We start from the raw sequence: 20,194 nt of genomic DNA on the forward strand, positions 1-20,194 counted from the left end.
CCGGACGGGCGCAGTCCAAACACTGTCCTGAGAGTCTAATTAATCACCACTTGGTACCAGGCCAACGCAGCCCCCTTCTGTCTAAAAAAACACCATAACAACTGCTCCGGAGTGCCCCTCCATCTAGGGTTAACACAATTACCAGCATGTCCTCCTAACCATACATCCCCACCGAAATCGCACTGCAGGCTCTGTAATTGGTGTTCTTTCCAATGGCGGGAGGAAAAAATAAAAGCGTAAAAAAAGGGTAAAGGAGGGAGAGGTGATTAATTTGCGGTAGAAGGAGGAGGTCGATGCCGATGTAAATCACGGCAAGCCAGCGCAATTTAATTTCCCAGATTCCCCCGGCCTTGTCTGCCACGCCAACCTCCAGCGCTGATTGGTTTCCAGTGAAGAGGTCAGAGAGTGAAGGGCACAGCACAGTTGCTTAATTACAGTATAGGATTGTACCCAAGACCTCTGAACTCGTACACTGTGTCCCTTTTGTTTGCATGTTGCCGAGAATATGCCACATGACAAATGGGTATGTCAAGTGACGCAGGAGCCCTGTTCACATATGTCCAATAATTACATGCACTTTATTAGAGGTAATATTTATAGACTATACACTTGCGATCCACTGAATAAAACTGCCAAGTGGCAGATTTGTAAAGGATGTATGCACATGGGTGACAAAAGAAACATCTATTTAATTCAATATTAGCAACAAAGGCCCACTAGATTGCTCACACTTCCACTAATGAAAAGGTGGCTGGTTCTAGACACAAATTACTTTCAACACAGACAGAAACCACTCATTTTATTTCTGGCAAAATGGTGCAGAATATGTAAATGAATAGAGGCCTTATACTGAAGAAGGTTGTTGTAGAAAAAAATCCGTTGTATCGTCTGTACTCTGTTTTTAGAAAAACAAATCATTGTCAATTTGCAGATTGAGAATGAATATTGGATGAGAGTTGAAACGTTACAACTGAATTCTTTCAACATTAGAACACTCCTGGGCGAACGAGGGTTTACACCAACTGTATGAGGCCAATACTTTTTGAAAAATCTGCATCCTTCAAGGTTAGCCTTCACTTTCTCTCATGCGCATGCCAGATAATGCCCTCAAGAAAACGCTCTTCGCATCAAACCAAGTCAAAAATGCTAACCCTGATCTATAACGTGATCCTACCCTTGGCACGTTGACTTATTAGCAGTGTCAGCAGCGGAGACAACAAAGGTGCTGCTCTCCTTTGTAGCTGTTAAGACCCGTTCAGCAAGGTTTAGCCACAGGGGTCAGGCGTACACACAGGCTATTGGTCAGGAGCAATTAGCTGTGCGCCGCCGAAAAGTGAGGTCACTTGTACTTGAGCCGCTCCAGCCTGCAGCAGACACCTGATATAACCTCCCTGTGTCCCGGAGGTTCACAGGCTTTCAGAGCGGGATTACTGCTGACCCCAAGGTCAAATATAGAAAGACTAAAAGTGCTGTTCATGATATTAAGTGATGCAGGACGTATGCAAATGGTAAGAATTGTCTGAACTGAACTGAAATTTACATTTTACTCTCACCTTTAAGGTGCTTCAAAACATGAATATGAATTGCATAAATGCATGTTTATATTACCTGAGTCGAACTAACTCTTAAAATAATATACCAGCTCTTATAGACTAGAAGAGTTATTTGCATTATTATTTATTTATTCCTTCTAACTTCCATATTATCATATTATCAACCCTGAGTGGGACCTTTGTTTGAGTTATTCTATTCATCTTTTCCCAGAAGCCGGGCTGGGCGCCGCTATAAAACGTAATCCTTCTTCCGGTTGTATTAGTTAACATAGGGCTGCCGACCTGCCGCCCAGGGAATCGGTGCATTGTTGACTTGTTGGTCACATGAACACTGGATATTTTACACAAATCAATATACTTTATTCCATGTTATAGCAACGAGACTTTTCCCTCGTTCTCCATTTAAACCAACGGCGTTCCCACTGGACAGGAAGTGCAATTACAACGGAAATGGTGCTCACGTAGAAGAGGAAAAAGTGTGCAGGGCGGAATAAGGCCAATAATCATGTATTCTAACAGCTCAATGTGCTCAAGTTGCCCATTGAAGATGCATACAGTTATACTGAATGATTAGTTAACTGTACGTAGTATATACATGTGTAGTGACTGAACTGGCAGAAGAGGTTATCTGAGTTTACCAAAGAGAAGTAAAACGGAAATTGTCAGATTTGATGCATGTTAGCTTATTGCTCATATGCTTAGCTCCACACAACCCCAGCTGAGGCACAGAGAGTTTCCTAACGACCTGCGCCTGAGTGTTTGCGTCGTCATGAGCGATGTGTTGTGAATCAGGCGACTGAGGAGACACTGAGGATGAACCGACAATGGCTGCTAATAATTACAGTTCTGTAGCGTGGCACAGTTAATGAGGGGCTGTAGCCTCCCATGATGCCCCTGTAATAATGAATGAGGATTGGGGTGCAGTGTGTGTGTGTGTGTGTGTGTGTGTGTGTGTGTGAGTGTGTGAGTGTGTGTGTGAGTGTGTGAGTGTGCGTGGGGGGGTCGAGCTGTCAGTTAGAGAGGCCACGATGCCCTTTGGTTTCTTTGCACTCCGGGCATGTCAACGCGAGAGGAGCCTTCCCAGAGGATCCCTGTCTCCACACTAATGAAGATGTGACAGAGCCTTGCACAGAGCAGGGACGAGCGAGGCTGCCGATGGAGGGGAGAGAAGTGGAGAGAGCTCATATAAAATAGAAGGCGGTGAAAAGGTGAAAGGTTCCTGTCTAAAAAAGGCACAAGACGGATGGGACCAATAGCTGAGATGGTTTATGGGACACTTAAGAGAACACTATAAAATATACACAAGGTTGCTTACCAGAGAGCTGGTGTAGCTGGGGTCGGAAGTGTCCTCCTGTAAGTAGCGGGAAAGCCCAAAGTCGGACACTTTGCACACCAGGTTGCTGTTGACCAAGATGTTGCGTGCCGCCAGGTCCCGGTGGACATAGTTCATTTCAGAGAGGTATTTCATCCCAGCAGCGATCCCACGCATCATCCCCACCAGCTGGATGACTGTGAACTGTCCATCGTTTTGCTGCAGAGAGAAGAGCATTTGTGTTTAGGCTGTGCAATTAATCAAATTCAAATTGAGATTGAGTTTGTAATTATCAATATAATGTGTAGGTATTTTTAAATAAGGGTTTAATTCTCTTGAAGTAAATGCTAGGAGGTTTGAGCACAGTTAGGACTTTATTCTCAGGTTTGATTCAGACCTTTCTTTCTCCCTATTTTCACTTTGCAACTGCCCTGTCAAATAAAGCCCTCAGCCCTCCAAAATGAGAAAAAAGTATTTTTTATTTATGAGAAAAAGTATTTTTTTGACATTGGAGTGTATATTCCTGATATGGATTCCTCCTAGTCTGTCCAAGACAAGAAATAATTAGTGATGGCCATTGCATTTCTCTACTGCTTTTTAAACTATTTGATACCTCTTAATCTTTTAAAATAACATGTATACCAAGTTTAGTCCATTTTGTTGGAAGCCAGGTAAAGGCACAGATTTCCTCTCTCAGATTTCCCAGGAGAGGTCAGACTGTGTGAGGCCGAACTGTTGAGCCTCTGAGGAGCTGTCGGTTTCTCTGAGTACAAGACGTTTTGGGGTCCTTTTCTTGGGTTTAGCTGGTGAATGTATTAGAGGTGCTCCGATCAATTGACAGCCAATCATGAGCGGGCCGATCATGTGATCGATAATCTACAGAATGTGTAGATCCGACACACTGATCACACTTTACATCGTAATAACAATTGTCTTGAGGTAGATGATCTGTAAGTTATAAAAGTAGTGTTTAAGCCCCTGATGAAAGCCCCTCTGTTAAAATGCTCTGATGTGGTACTTTAAGTCTCGATGTATCCACCGTCTGCTCCCGCTCGCACCTCGCCTGCTCCCGGAGCGGACAACACGGAGCAGCCATGTGTTTCTGTAAACACGCACAGAACTACATGCTCACCCGCTGATCTTTGAGTTAAAAACATAAGAGAGGTTCAGAGCTGTATGAAGTGACGCGCTCAGACTGAGCCTAATGTTTCCCACTGCATTCACAGACTTCACTCCTTTACAGATATGCACACGCTGGTGATTTTGTGCGATCATTTCACGCGTGCCTTGCATGTAAGAGCTGTGGCCCTGCTAAAGTTGTCCTGTCTTATTTTGCTGAGAAAATGTGACATTTGAAGCTGTACAGTTAACAAATGGCTGCGTATGGAAAGTGAAAATGCAAAGCACTTCATGGTTTTGTCAATGTCGCGTTTGAAAGTGGCAGAACACATAAGTGGTCCTCACTACTCTCTTCTGCACGTTGTCCTTCCTCAAACTGTCCAAACTGTTCAGAGGATGAAAGTCTGCTCCTATCCACTCTGTTTGGCTGCGCCAGATGCACCGCTGCATGACGCGAGCATGAACAGCACAAGTATTCATTTAACCCATGCGGTTAATTGATGAGCAGAAGCACATTAGTAGCTAAAATTGCATAGAAAGCTCAGTTGATTCTACAAACTAGATAGATTTGGTTGGATTTCATATTAATAAAGTATTTATATGCAATATAAAACATATAATTATTATTATTAGAAAAAAAAAGTTTTTTGACACAAAGCCGATGTGATCGGTATCGGCAGATCAGAATATTGGTATCGGTGATCGGCCTCAAATATCCTGGTTGGAGCGACTCTAGAATGTGTGCATGAGCTGCTGGTGTTTGTGGAGATTGGAATCTGAGTTTCTTTCTCCTCCATCTCCATAACAAATAATGATAAGGTTCACTGTTTGTGGACTGTAAATTTAGATATTTCTTCCCATACCGTAAATCTCCCATAGCGATAAATATGCCCCTGCCCTCCATCGGGATCAGGACCTGCTCTGGTACATTCAGCAGATGTTGCTATGGTTACATTTTTAAACAGCATTTGTCATTGCAGATGTTATCAGGGTTTGCCCACAGTGTATGAAAGTCAACCCAAAATCCACAGAGATTATGATATGGCTGTATTTCCAAACGCAGCTCTCGTCCAATGACAGACTCCTTCTTCTCTCTCACAGAAAGAACAGTTTCCCAATTTGGACAGAGCTCCATACTGTAACCAAATGCTGGCATTATGCGCCCACTTTTTGCTTCAGTGCCAGTATGTACATGTGTGCAACCAGAAAATGTCCCTGTTTTAGTGAGTGTTGTGTATACACATTTATGGGATAAACATCTTAAATTATAGTGAGTATAACATATGTCATGCATCATTTCCTTAAAGTACTGGCCTTGCTGATATTCAGTAGGTGTGTGCCAGTAGTGAGCATCGTTGAAGCATGCAGACATCCAGCTGAGTGACATCCACATGCTCGATGGTCTCAGCCCCGTGTGAATGCTCTGCAGCGGCTTTGAACCCCAGAAACAAATAAGAGGCTGAGGGAGATCGATGGAAATACAAGTCGGATGTGGCGGTTAGCAAAGCCAACTTCAAAGAACCCCTTTAAACCCACCCGAGATCAAAGCGTAACAGAAGACCAATCCATGAGATTGAAAAAGGTAAAAGTGAGGGGAATATTGATTAATCTGTATGTCCATTCAATCAGACTATAAAGACTTTAAAGTCCATTAATAGCCTTGCTGTTTAATCTGGTAATTACATCAGAAATCTCCTGCTAGTTTGTAAATTGTCTATCAAGAAACATTAAATCCATTGTCATAATGTACATATTATGTTTGTTGTAGAACACTTCTTTCAAAAGGTAGAATGTAAGAAAGATAGATCTCCATTTGTCCCTTTTCAGCATGAAATCTTCTTAATCCTGAGGTTCGAGTTTCTTGTAGCATCACAGCTTGACTCCTCAATAAAGTGGCTCTTAAAGAGGCTAAAAGTACTGGTTGTTTTTCACCATGACTGCCCCTTTAAGCCAGCGGGCTCAATCTTATTTTGAATGCTCGGGTCCAATTTTCATTGAAATCTGCAAATATGATGTAATGCACGTCCATGTGTCTCTATGGTTACAGTTTACTGCTGCCAGAGTCGCCTCTGAAGCAAACAAAATGGTTCTTAAATCGGGCGAGCTCTCAGTCTTCTCAGCTCTGTGTTGTTTGTGCAGAGTTTGAGCATCGTCTCATTGTCCAACTTTTCAATTTAGTTGTTTATCAAGGAAACATGACATTACAACTTCTGCATCAGATTTCTCACAACATGATAATAATACTACACGGGCCGTGACAAAACAAAGCAGAAAGAGACAGGAGGGATCATAGCGAGCACCAGGAGAATTTGTTGAGCCGCTCCACCGGTCTCCACCTCCAGGGCCTTGCACACCGGCCCGGCTCACACCGGCCCTGCTCACATCGGCCCTGCTCACACACCGGCCCTGCTCACACCGGCCCTGCTCACCCCGGCCCTGCTCACACCGGCCCGGCTCACACCGGCCCTGCTCACACCGGCCCTGCTCACACCGGCCCTGCTCACACACCGGCCCTGCTCACACACCGGCCCTGCTCACACACCGGCCCTGCTCACACACCGGCCCTGCTCACACCGGCCCTGCTCACACCGGCCCTGCTCACACACCGGCCCTGCTCACACCGGCCCTGCTCACATCGGCCCTGCTCACACCGGCCCTGCTCACACCGGCCCTGCTCACACACTGGCCCTGCTCACACCGGCCCTGCTCACATCGGCCCTGCTCACACCGGCCCTGCTCACACCGGCCCTGCTCACACACCGGCCCTGCTCACATCGGCCCTGCTCACACCGGCCCTGCTCACACCGGCCCTGCTCACACCGGCCCTGCTCACACCGGCCCTGCTCACACACCGGCCCTGCTCACACCGGCCCTGCTCACACCGGCCCTGCTCACACACCGGCCCTGCTCACACCGGCCCTGCTCACATCGGCCCTGCTCACACCGGCCCTGCTCACACCGGCCCTGCTCACACACCGGCCCTGCTCACACCGGCCCTGCTCACATCGGCCCTGCTCACACCGGCCCTGTTCACACCGGCCCTGCTCACACACCGGCCCTGCTCACATCGGCCCTGCTCACACCGGCCCTGCTCACACCGGCCCTGCTCACACCGGCCCTGCTCACACACCGGCCCTGCTCACACCGGCCCTGCTCACACCGGCCCTGCTCACACACCGGCCCTGTTCACATCGGCCCTGCTCACACCGGCCCTGCTCACATCGGCCCTGCTCACACCGGCCCTGCTCACACCGGCCCTGCTCACACCGGCCCTGCTCACACACCGGCCCTGCTCACACCGGCCCTGCTCACACCGGCCCTGCTCACACACCGGCCCTGTTCACATCGGCCCTGCTCACACCGGCCCTGCTCACACCGGCCCTGCTCACACCGGCCCTGCTCACACCGGCCCTGCTCACACCGGCCCTGCTCACACACCGGCCCTGCTCACACCGGCCCTGCTCACACCGGCCCTGCTCACACCGGCCCTGCTCACACCGGCCCTGCTCACACCGGCCCACATCCGGCGTGTTGATGACCAGTGTGTGATGTATGACAGGAGGAGAGCGCGTGGACAGGAATTAGAAGAGGTGTAAAAAAATAATATAAAAAAAGTAATCGTTTTGAGATTAAATAGAAATAATAAATTACAAATTAAAAAATAGTTTTAAAAACATGTTTTGTTATTGGCCTTTCCATTTATATTTTATTCTTTTAGAACTTCAAAAACGCCATCAACGTTCAACATTTTTGTCCTAACAATAAGAAGGCAAAGCCCTCAACAAAAGTATTTCACCCTGGAGAGACAAAGAGACCACGAGAATGGACTGTTGAGCAAGCTTTATTCGAGAGTTATTTGGCGCTCAGACCCCGGTGGAAGACGTTGCGATCATGGGCACTCCATGATCTATTTGTATTAGATGTCTCCCCCGGAGCCTGGAGACTGGTGGTGGTAGATGTGAAGAGGAGGTAGAGGATGAGGGGAATGTAGAGGAGGAGCAGGGGAGGCGGTGGGTCGCAGTACGGTTTGAGCGGCCGAGCCATCTGCCTGAGGGCTTAAATGCGACCGCCTGGGTGCTGATTGGGAGCGGGGAGGAGTCACTTGAGAGCGTTGATTGGGGATGAGGAGCAGGTGCGAGGGCCATGGTACAGACGCCCCCTGACCTTTCACCCTACTTCTTTGGCCAGGAAAAACTGCATAACCTCTTTGGGATGAGCGCAGAAACCTGGGAGAGAGTCCATGGTGAAGTGAGGGATCTGACTCTCACAGACAGGCCACGCCCGCTTGAGTGCGATGATGGCGCTGGGGAGAGGGGTCCTTCCATGGAGGCTTTGACGTAGATGGATGGAGTTAGGTCTTCCAGGCTGAATTTACGCAGGCTTCATATCTACTAACATACTTTATTACTTTTTATAGAGAAGCAGTAAGAGAATGCGCAGAATGAACGAGCCCTGTTCATCGTGTCTGGAGCAGCTCTGTTGGAAGCACATGAGCTCCCAAATGTCAAAGGCTAAGAGTGCAAAATATATAGAAACCTTTCATGTTTGGAATTTGTAGATGGTGTTACAGTAAAAACAATGCCATTCTACACATCTGATTAGTCACATTCTGATCATTTATAAACACAAGATGCTTACTATAGCTTACTTGAGTACATATATTATTATTATCTATCTTGTTAAATTACTGTAGGAAGGCTGCTTAAAATATGAGTTTGACAAAGCTTTACTAAATCCTTGCGGTTTGTGTGCACTCTGCGCTGAATTGGAGCCACATTTAGCATTGCCTAGTGTTTTTAATTCTAAACACCGCCGCACTACATCCACCACTATTCCTGCACTATTCAGTCGCTGGATCTGTTCATCAATCACAAGACGTTGCAAAGAATCGCCGGCACTACTTCATAAGCACAGAAAAGCCGCATAGCGTGAGTCGGCGCTTACTCACCCTGAGGAATGAGTCAAGCGCTCCGTTCTCCATAAATTCTGTGACGATCATGACGGGGCGGCTCTTCGTCACCACACCCTCCAGACGGATGATGTTGGGATGGTCAAACTGGCCCATAATGGACGCCTCAGACAGGAAGTCCCGCCTCTGTTGGTCCACATAGCCCGCCTTTAGGGTCTTGATGGCCACGTAGATCTCTCTCTTCCCAGGGAGTTTTAACCGACCTTTGTACACCTCCCCAAATTCACCTACGGAGGAAAGTGAGAGAACATTTCTAATTTAACAGATCTAAAATGAGAAATTATTCAATCGCAATCTCTTTATCTTTCATGTGTTTTATAATATGTGCTGCATTGAGCTGTACTCATTCTATTCATTTAAACATTTGCCGATAACAAGACTGAACACCTCAAACTGCCTCCAACCTCACAAACCCCCAACAGCCGACTCTCTCCTATAAATAATCTGGAAGCCATTTGATTAATTATCACAACCTTGGTGTCCTGCAGTGGCACCACACAGTGAAATCAACAAAAACGGAAATCTTTAATTAGTCAGCCCCCTGCACCCTAACCCCTATCCTATCTCTGCCACTTCCTCACACCTAGCTTGCTGAGTAGGCCACGCAGCACAAGCTATTCCAGTCTTATTGCCTGGAGTATTTTAGCCTCCGTGAACTGTATAAACAAATCCACACGAGACGGCAACGCAAATATGGAAATACATGCAATAGGCAGGACGTCATTTGCAGAGATAGATGCAAAGGTGTGTATGGGTACGGAAGACTTCAATGCCAAATGATGATTGGAAACGTATTGTTGACAAAAATCTGGTTTGTAAGAAACAGAAACTCTTTGCGCTGATTGAGGTTGGCATTAAATATACCGAAAATAGATTTAAGTTGTGACTAATTGTCCTGGGGGTTTGTTTGATCACCACATTTTCCTTGTTGACATTTTAAAAGTTTGTATAACTGCGTAACAAATCATTCTGGACAATGGGGTTTTGTCAGTCCTGTTTCCAAAAGCATAAAACATGTATGCATAGACCTATATACGGAAAATGTACGACTTTGAGGGTCCTAAAATATCCCATGTACCTGCTCCAATGACCTCCTCGATCTTGACTGTTGAGACGTCAATCTCCTTGGCAAACTCGCGCACCGCCTCGTTGGGGTCCTCGTAGGTAAAGGGGTCGATGTAGATCTTCATCCCGGGGGAGCCTGAGAAGTGGGTCGGGCAGCCCAGTGGGGAGGGGCAGTTAGACATGTCGGCTCGCAAAGAGAGTTCTAGGACAATCAAAGTGCGCTGTTACAGACACGAGAAACACCTACTTCTCCCGCCGCGCTCACATTAGCTGATGGGCTGAGTTAATGGATAACGAACAGTGCGGGCTTCAAAGTAAACCACATCTGACAAAGCATTACTTAAAATCACTAGTGTTGGAAAAAGTGCAATTAACACTATTTTCCTCGAGTGCTTTTTGTAAGACAGTACAAATTACGGAGGACTTCATCTGCCAAAATGTGTTGATCGACTACATCATTGCTGCAATTCGAACTCTTGATATGGGGCTGTACAAATATGAGTTGCAGTATGTCATAGTTAGGTTTAAAACAAGTATTTGAAGTTTTGGTAGTTGTGATCCTCCATAATGCAAACAAACAAACATGCAAGGATCAGGCAAACAAAGACAGACGTTAAAAGAAAGGTTACAAACAGACAAACGCTGATATGCTGTGACTAAATGTAGACATATGTCTGTCCTGTTATCCCCTAGCCCAGCAGTTTCTCCTCTTTGATAACAGTAAAACCAATTTCCCCCCAGCTTTTCCCTATAGGACTTCATAAGGAGATAAACCTGTGTGCTATCAACTAAGTCTTTATGCCTCTCTGCACCTCTGCAATGGGAAAGCTCGGTTCAAAGACTTGCACTGTCTGCAAACAGTGTGAGGATTTTCTGCACCGACGGACTGCGCAGGAAAGGACAACTACAAAAAAACATTCAGTGCAGATCCAAGCTCAGTTGAGAATATGACTTTCAATAGTGGTAATAGTAATAGTCTTCACAAAGCAAGAAGGATCTTATTTTTGGACTCAGGCGGTTTGGTGTAGTTCTCTCCAGCTAAGTGCTCATGAGCAGGATCTGGCTCAAAACCTAGAAAAGGTTTGTCTGCACAGTTTGTTATGTTGGCTAATATGACAATACATTAATATTTCTATTCATGCATGTGACAGGATGATTACATTTACATTTTTCTAAAACTTCTGCCTATTTTACCCCAGTTTTACTATTTTGGTGACATTTATGATTGTACTTCCTGTGTGTGAGCAGCAGCTGTGACTTAGGTAGAGGTTATTCCAGACTTTAAGAGCCAAAATCCATATGAAAGTTATGATTTGACAAATAGTAACACCTGCTAACAACTTTATTTTGTTAAATTATTGTTTAAACTGACAGAAAAATACACCAGTTGTGGGTAAATTGTCAAAGCACTTTCCTTTCTGTCATTTTAAACTTTTCTTCACAAACTGCCACTTGACTGATGTAAAACTGTGAATAATATAAGAGCTTTTAATAAGAACCACAGAAGTCATACGCACTTTATAGTTTTTTACAAGGATACTTTTTACTTCACTACATTCGAGACCAGGTATTTGTACCTTTTACTCCGCTACATTTTTGAGCTGGACTGAAAAGTAGAAAGTACTTTCCGTGTTGTTTGACATCCTGGGTAAAGTTCAAACTCCAACTTTGAACAAACAAAATATATTCATACAATTCACATTGAAAATTAATAAATTAATTTGAATTGCTACTCTCAACATCTTTGGGAGCTTTATTTAAATGGATACTTCAAAGCTTTTATTTATTTTTTTACAATTTTTCATGTGCTACATTTCCTTTTTATTTTAACCTCTTTTTTTTTGCACATTTAAATTATTAAATTGAATGAATAAAAAAGTTGAGATTTCTGTCATGTCTTTGTGATTTTACTGCCTTTTCTTCCCGTTGTGTGAAGCACTTTGAATTGCCTTGTGTACGAATTGCGCTCTACAAATAAACTTGCCCTGCCACATGTACTTCTTCTTCTGCTGTCAAATACGGACATCACAGCTCAACTTCAATCATCATTTCTACAAAGACACTGAAGGGCAGTAGACATCGTTAGAAGCGTTAATCAAAAATACTGGCGCCATGATTGGAATAACCCATCTTCATCAAGTCAATTTGAAGGCTCTTATTTGCATAGGCAACACCCGGACAGGAAAGGTGTGCGAGGAGAGCGAGGAGACCGAGGGGAACGGGGTCCGGTCCGGGAGGGATCATCTCACTAGCGACTTGGAGCTGATTTGAGTTAGTGCTCTAATTGCCTTGAACCTTTCCTGCGTGGATGTAATTGCTCATCAGAGATTCCAAACAGATTGGATTAGAGTTAATCCAACGAGGGGTTTACAGTTTCGCAATCTAAAGACTGACTATTTACATGTGTTGCCAAGCTGTTCTCCCATGGGAACGTGCGCGACAACCAAACGCTCCCACAAATATTCAGGAGTCTCATCTGCGGTCCGGATCCCATTTTCATGTATTATTTAGATCACAGTTTATCGGTGGCTCTCCCCGCAGTGCAGCCCTGGTTAACTGGACTCATCTTTACGTGGCCGTCAGATGAAAAATAGATTTGCGCTTGCATATTTCATTGCTTTTACATAGGAGTGCGCGAGGAAATGTATTAAAACGTCTATTTTTACACAAATGCAAACAACATTCTAGTTGAGAGCAAACGCATGCTCTCAATAGCTTCCAGGCAAGAAATATGAGTTCATTCACTTTAAAATGTGATCCTTAAGCATCAATAAGGAATGGGAAACACACATCAAGCATTTATGCATTCATTTAAAAAACATAAATCTTAACTGAGCCCTTTGTTCAAATGTTTTAATAGTGTTTAGTTTGATGAATTGCAGTTTACGGCGAGGCACTTAACCATGTTATTTTCACCAGTGGCCAACATTTAGCCTGCTATTAGTCTGCCTCACTCATTCGCTCGATGGCCTAATGTATCCACAAATCAAGGCTGCAGCAGTAATGCCTGCATTCATCAATTACCAGCAGTGGTTACATCGCATTACCGTTTCAGTACACAGATTTTACATATTCATTAAAACACAAGCAAAGCACTGCACTAATATGCTTTTTTTTTGCATTTAGAACAACTGGTAAACAAAGTGTTGGTTATAGTGTTTTGACAAATATAAATGTCATTGTGAAACTTGCTGTGCTGCGTCATCAGAACATGTTCAAACTTCTGGAATAGAGGCGACTGGAGGAAAGTGAATAAACTCTAACACAAAGTCTTAATGAGGAAAAAATATTCAACAATTTTGAATTTCCAAGGTAGAAATGTTAGTTTGCTTTTGTCTTTAGACAGAGGATGGAGAAAAATACACATTTGAGCAGCACAAAAGTGTATTGTGTGGTGACGTATGTAATTGTCTAAAGATAAAAGTATTTCTCCTGTAAAACCTAAAATAATGTTTTTGCCTTCATCAAATGTCGGTCAAAATCTCATATTAAATAAACAAATAATGTAAAATATAAATGTGAATGTCTTTAAAGGCTCTGGTGGTTTCCATTTGTCAAAACCATCTGGATTTGTCATATATTTTTGATATTTTGTTGTTTACCGACATTTACTTTATTCTTTAGACTTTAAATGAATGAAATAATAAATCATTGTTATTATATCATACATAATCAGAGGTTAATCCCATTATGTTCCACTTCACTTTGGCCTTCTTTCCGGGATTTGAATGTTTTTGTTTTCACGGGTCTTTTAGTAGTTCTAGAATGTGAAGATGTGATAGGGTCAGCTGTGGGGCAAGGGCCAGATTATTGATTACGTTGTATTTTGCTATAGTATAACCAAAGAGTAGATTCACAAACATTTAACCTGATCATTTATATTACTGACTTGACCCTAGGACTCACTATATTCATTTGTGTTCTGTATTTGGTATTGAATAATGTTGAGATGTCATCTGAAACTCAGCAACAGTCGTTGTTGTTGTTGTTACATTTAATGGCGGTTGGCAACTGAAAAGGTGCATTTACCGCCACCTACAGTAGTTGTACGTCTTCAAAGTATTTGTTTTGTTTTTACGCTATACCGTGAGAGTATAGTTTATATAGTATATTATATACCATGAGACTGAGAAAGAGAGAGAGAGAGAGAGAGAGAAAAGGAAATCATGTATTTGGCTCATATTTGATGTTTAAACTTTTGTCCAACATAAAAACAGCTAAAGTCACCTGTATTTCTTTAAAGATCCAATATTATGCTGTTTGGACAAACACAATAAAACAGAATCTATAGGTTCTTCTAGTCTTGTGATCATCTACTTGAAATCATTACACACAATTAGTGGACAGTAAATCGATGGGGAACACTTTAGAATTGTAGGTTGGTCACTAATCTATCCCCGGGCTCCATGTGGAATAATGAGTTGACTTTCCTTCTTGAACACAAACTCATTATCTAACGCTCACTGGTGTTTTACATATAGTCTGGCTGATTAGTATGGAAATGCCCATAATGCAATTTCAAATGGTATTTACACAGGCTTTCGTTTGTATCGAGAGAAGTATTAATTTTGGGGGTTGGGTCGTGTGATTAATCCATACATAGAATTGTAATTAAAGTCTAAAGGATTAAAGTCTATCAAAATGTATTTGCATATTTGTCCCTCATTCATTTCAACCAAAAGGTTTGTTTGTTTGTCGCACAAAGGGATTGTTTATTTACTGTAAATGATATGTTTCAATTCTGATTTAGTAAATGTCATGGAACTTGAATTTACACATGAGTCGTTCTCACACAGTGGAACCCACAGTTTAAAATTGTCTTGGATTTGAATAATTTCACACAAAACTTGAAAAAGCAGATATTAGAAAATCAACTGTCAACATCAGTTCAATGTAAAAATGTGCAGATATTTATTTTGAAATTATGACATGTATATTCTACTGAGCTAATGTTAATAACGTGTAAGGTTAGTTGTACTTGTAACGTGATGTGCAGGGGTGTTTTTCACAGAGGGCCGCAATTTTAAACTAAATGGAGCTGAGGGCCACAGACAACCTGACAATGAAGTGAATCATTCGATGTGTTGCATGTGACATGAGCCGCCACATCTTTAATACGACTTGGAACAGTAATAATAGGTTGGAATAACAACAAATTGTTTCCAATTGCACAGTAAAAAGTATTACTTTTTGTTGTTTGGAACAGGAAGCCTGAGGGCCAACAAATTGGTCTTAAGACCGCATTTGGCCCCCAGGCCACAGTTTGGACACCCAGGTAATGTGTACTTTATTGTTCTGCACACCTGCAGATGGAAAGTAGCAGTAGCTAAATCTTGTGCAGATCATGTTTTACTTTTCAGTTTAATCAATTTATGGTCCCTGACAAATAAAGACTAAACTAAACATTTTAAGAAAGAGCAAAAAGACAATTGACAACTTTTCGACTGCAGTGATTCACGGTCTTGGCATTATAAGATCACGTCGAGAGAACGCTTTTAACAGAAATATAAAAAACGTCATGAATAAACTAAGTAGAAGTAGGTATTCAAGTGGCAAACGGGCTTTAATCGTCGCTCACAAATGCTGCCAGGTTAGCGCTGCTCGGGTAGAAGGGGAATAGAAGTAGTCAAGTGTAGCAGCCAATCTGACGCAGGCAATTAAAATACATCCTACAGGCTCTGAAGGGGATTCAACTCCAGAAAAGACACACTTTGTCTGTAGGCATTTCCCATTTGCGCATGTTTTTCGAAATGAGCCTCTCACGTGACCTGGTGCCTACGGAGGGTTAAATCTCAGCGCCGTCACCAGGAGCATCCAGCCGCGACACTCCATGTACGGCGGAGTGAAGTTCCCCGGTGATTTGTGTCACGCCACACGCAGAGGGACGTGTACGGCACCGACGCTGAGCCGCGGGGTTCAGCCAAGCGCGGTTGTGATTCTTGGGAATTTCATCAAAAAACAATTGGCTGAGTGGCACTGTTTTATTGTTGCTTTGAATCCGGTAATTACAACACTGTCAGTCAAATTGGGGGAAAACAATGCTCGGTGGGTTCCGAGTGGGTGGGGGGGGGAGAAGGATGAAGAATTAAACCTATGAATAGGATTTCTTATCAGTGTTGCATGTCCTTTCCACTCCAAATGACTTGTTTGATGATTGGCGCTGCAGGCATCCCTCATCTTTTGTTTGTTTGCTCCATTCATGTTAATTGACTTTGGTCATTTGAAGGAGAACTACAAAAGCGACTTTGTGGACACCGCCATCTTAATGAGCCATCGCACCACGCGTGAGTGTTTCGCAATGTCGGTCTCCGCAGACGTATCCCCCGGAGTTCAGCCCCTTTTCCTTGACTGCCAGGCCTGCGCCGCATAATCCCGTGCTGCCAGAGCGTTTCCAGGTGAGACATGTGTTGCTACGAGCGCTACAGCCTCATCAGCCAGAGCAGGGTAGAGCTCATAATACGACTTAATCGCGCCTATCACAGCGGCCCAGAGAGAGCGCTGTCAGTCAGAGGGAAAAATGTCATTTATTTGGCCCGACAGCGCATACCCGGGGTAATTTCAGCTACAATACCTGCTATTACAGTGTATCATATATAATGTGTCGGCAGAGAGAGACTGGCCAGAGCGTGAGGTAACTATTGGGGAAGGGCACCGTTTTGCCAGCCATATCATACAGACAAACTCAGAGACGCTGTGGAAATAGTCGTTGCCTTTGATTCTACTTTGCTGCGATGGTAAGATACTAGTAGAGGTGGATAATAGTCATTTTAAACGTTCAAATAAGAGTATAAGGTGATATTTCTGCACTTTTGTGATTCATTTGACAGACATTTCACATTTGTCTGGTAATACATCCTCAACTAATACATTTAAGGACATGTTTTAACTCATTTCTGTTGAATTGACATCATCGGGATGCGCCAAAGAAATAGAACGAGATGAATTCTTGACAATATCTGCCCCCTTTAGATACTAGAAAACACTTCTTCCTAGTTTGCTCACCACTGCCCCATCACACCGCCCTCAACATGGACCGAGAAAGATGTGTTTTGATGTCAAATCTGTTAGACAAAGAGCAGGACGCACATATAATGGCAGACAAGTAGTTTAAAGTAGGGCTGGACAATGAATTCCAATTATCAATGATAAGCTTGGATTTTAATCGCATGTTCTATCTATATAATCCTCCGTCAGTGAAATAATGTGTTTTACAACAGAGTTTGGAGGAATACATTTCATGGTTAAACGGCAGTAATTCAAAGTCTAATGTTTGTCTAATGTAATTCCATGTTTAAGTAAATGTATGTTGTTTCGAACCATCGCTCAGCCCTAGTTTAAAGTCACACGTGCGGTGGAAGGAAAATGCATGGAGATTCAAAGCAAAACATGACTAAACTAATCATTTCACACCAATTTTGCTCGCAAATAGTCAACACAAACCTCTGCCCGTGCTGTAGTGCTGCAGCTTGTCACTGTACACAGCCTCCTTGGTGTACGCCCTTTTCCTGCGCCAAATAAACACACATTAAGGTTAAAAATGAGCGAAAGATGTTGCGTGAAAAGATGTGTCAACTTATTACTGGACTGTGACGCCGGGAAAGTGACACGGCTGAAATGTAATGAGTTTGCGCGGGGGTTAGCGGTGGCAAATGAAGTTTATGAAAATGAGCAGATTTTTAATTAGAGCTTGATAGGATCGCAGTGCTTTTCATCTGTCTCCTCTGCCTCGGCATCAAAAGCGTGCGGGACCGTTTGATGAACACTTACATGCTCGGGGAGTTGCACACAGAAAATTTGACTTTCATACATCCAAAAAGAGCGGGCGAGAAATGTGACAATGTGACAAAATGCTCCCTAAAATTAAACTGACTTTAGTTTGAAGTGAAGAGGACAGAGCCAGGAAGGAGGGATGTTGGGGGAATGAATGTGAGGCTGCGTTTCCATCTCGAAAATGGCTTTTGAGTCGAAGGAGTTGTAATAACTCAAATGTGAAAGAGCTTGCATGTATTTTAAAGTGTAATCACAAGAGGAAGGCCTTGTCAAAAGATGTCAGACAAATTTCAAGGACTGACAAAGTTGATAATTTTGATCATGTTTTAATGGAATATTATACAAGGCTGAGTAGTATATTACCACTGATTTATCTTGGATATTTGGCTTTACAAGATCATTCCAAGAAAAAGCATCTGGAATTCTGCAATATTTGTGTGACTTTATGATTAGAATATGTCAATGGGATTTGGTTCAAAAGTGGTCTTATCAGCAATCAAAGAAAAAACAAACTAATTAACCATCATTGATAGTAGGTATTGACTTTTAGTGGGCCTGGATAATATGCTTTTTTTATTGATCTATCGGTAGATCATAATTTGACATTATTGTTCAACCGCAATATTGATGAAAAGCGGCTTAGAAATGGAAACGAGTTCATTGACTTCCAGTACAAAAGTGAAGAACCCGTTTTCTAAACCAGTTGGGCCATTAACAACACAGCAAAAAGCACAAAAGCTTTAACTTCAGTCATCAAACGTGGCATTATTCTGGTTTAGGGTTTACCAGGTGAATTAGCTCTATATTTATATTGTAAAAGAGTATAAAACATAGATAAAATACAATTCAAAAGATCGCCCAGTATTGGATAGCCTGGTTTTGAACCACATGCTCGTCTCCATGGAGAAACACCCGTAATAAATGACTCTAATGCCATATTGTGGAACATTCCAAGCAAAGCCACAAATCCCTCAGCAAAATGTTACGTAGTGTTAATTTAAAGAAAACCTTTCATAAATGAGTAAAATATGATGGAGCGTATATCATATTTCCACGTGCTACAGTCTGTGAGCTGTGCACTGTCATATATGATGTATAGTGTATTTATTTTGTTGCTAAGAGCATTCCCACTGGTATAACAGCAAATGTTCTACCGTATCTGGGAAGGAGAATGCTGTGGCTGCTTTTGGAAAGCGAGGTGCAAATGTACAAAATGTTCTAGGCAATGCTTTGTTTGTATGAAGAGGCTGACATTGTATGAAAGTAAAAGTAGAGTGTTTACCTGCTGCAAACAATGGAGATGGCGACGAGGGACACGATGAAGACCACTCCTGCAGCGGCTGAACCTGCGATCAGGGGCAGCTGCTCCCGCAGCTCCGACTTGAAGTCATCTGACAAACAAAAGAAATACCAAGGAATAAAAGGCTCTGCAAAGGTATAAAACAGATGAGAGCTGCTTCACACTTGTCCTTCTTTGATCCTTTAGTCCTGATGTTGAAATGGTTTGGTCCTGTTCTGGTTTAGTCATGGTCCAGTCCAAGTTTAGTTCTAGTTTTAGTCGTCGTTTAGTCCCAATTTTCAACTGGTGTAGAGTAAAAGCACTGGTAAGGACTGACTGGATCTATGAAATGTCGCAATCTCACAAAGGTAAAAACACAAAAGGTACTATTATACCACTCATATCCCAGTAGTTTGATGGCCTGTTTATTTACTATTGTGCATTGTGTGTATACAGGAAATGCTTGCAAGATGATTGGACGATAGATAAGATAACGCACAGGCAAGACAGAACAGTTACAGCTGGTGACAGGAGCAGAACAACATATAGATCCGTTTGCTGTAGAGGCGCTGACTGGAATCCGGTCGGCTTTGGCACGACTGAGTGACAGCTCGAAGGCCGAGCGAGAGAAGCATGGACGGGTTAGTGAGACGGCGACAGAAAGAGAGAGAGGGCTTCTTTTTCTTCTGTCTCTCTGAGTCTCTGTATCCGTCAGGCTCAACGGCTCAGAGAAGTGTACCTTGAAATGTTACTTCAGAGCTGTTGAAAAGCAAGTCACCCTCTGCCAATCACTATCCAAACATGTTTTATGTACCCATCCACTCAGCCAAACATGAAAAATATAAACTCATTGGTTATCTTTTTGTGACAAGATGTCTTCTTTCAACTTCTTCAAGCACTTCTGAGAATGCGATGTGATTTGCAACAGGGACAGAATAGAATGGGCACTTGTGGATGAAGGGAGAACTAATGTATTTTTGGAGATGGTGTGTGAGGGAGAGTGACAGGTACTGCTCATACTTTTAAAGCTGTAATATGTAACTTTCCTGGTTGAGAGTGCGCCATTGAGATGTTATTGCTTGAATGTTCCACGGCATTAAAGTTATCTAATGCCTATTTATTCTGCA

General features: G+C 43.1%; 1 protein-coding gene across 2 annotated transcripts in view; it reads right to left on the reverse strand.

Moving 5' to 3' along the window:
- Positions 1 to 20,194, reverse strand: part of ephb1 (EPH receptor B1) — a 250,745-nt gene that overhangs the window by 18,647 nt on the left and 211,904 nt on the right. The window contains exons 8-12 of one of the 2 annotated variants that reach the window (XM_072441429.1): positions 19,071 to 19,179; positions 17,459 to 17,523; positions 10,032 to 10,154; positions 8,933 to 9,180; positions 2,869 to 3,084 (exon numbers count right to left, since the gene is read on the reverse strand). In XM_072441429.1, coding sequence (XP_072297530.1) covers positions 2,869 to 3,084; positions 8,933 to 9,180; positions 10,032 to 10,154; positions 17,459 to 17,523; positions 19,071 to 19,179 — 761 coding nt within the window. Of the gene's footprint in view, positions 1 to 2,868; positions 3,085 to 8,932; positions 9,181 to 10,031; positions 10,221 to 17,458; positions 17,524 to 19,070; positions 19,180 to 20,194 lie in introns of both variants that reach the window. The other variant, XM_072441428.1, reaches the window with a different exon arrangement.

This window comes from Eucyclogobius newberryi, unplaced genomic scaffold (assembly GCF_026437365.1).
Source record: "Eucyclogobius newberryi isolate DKJ021-1_F unplaced genomic scaffold, fEucNew1.0.hap1 SCAF_12, whole genome shotgun sequence".
NCBI lineage: Eukaryota > Metazoa > Chordata > Actinopteri > Gobiiformes > Gobiidae > Eucyclogobius > Eucyclogobius newberryi.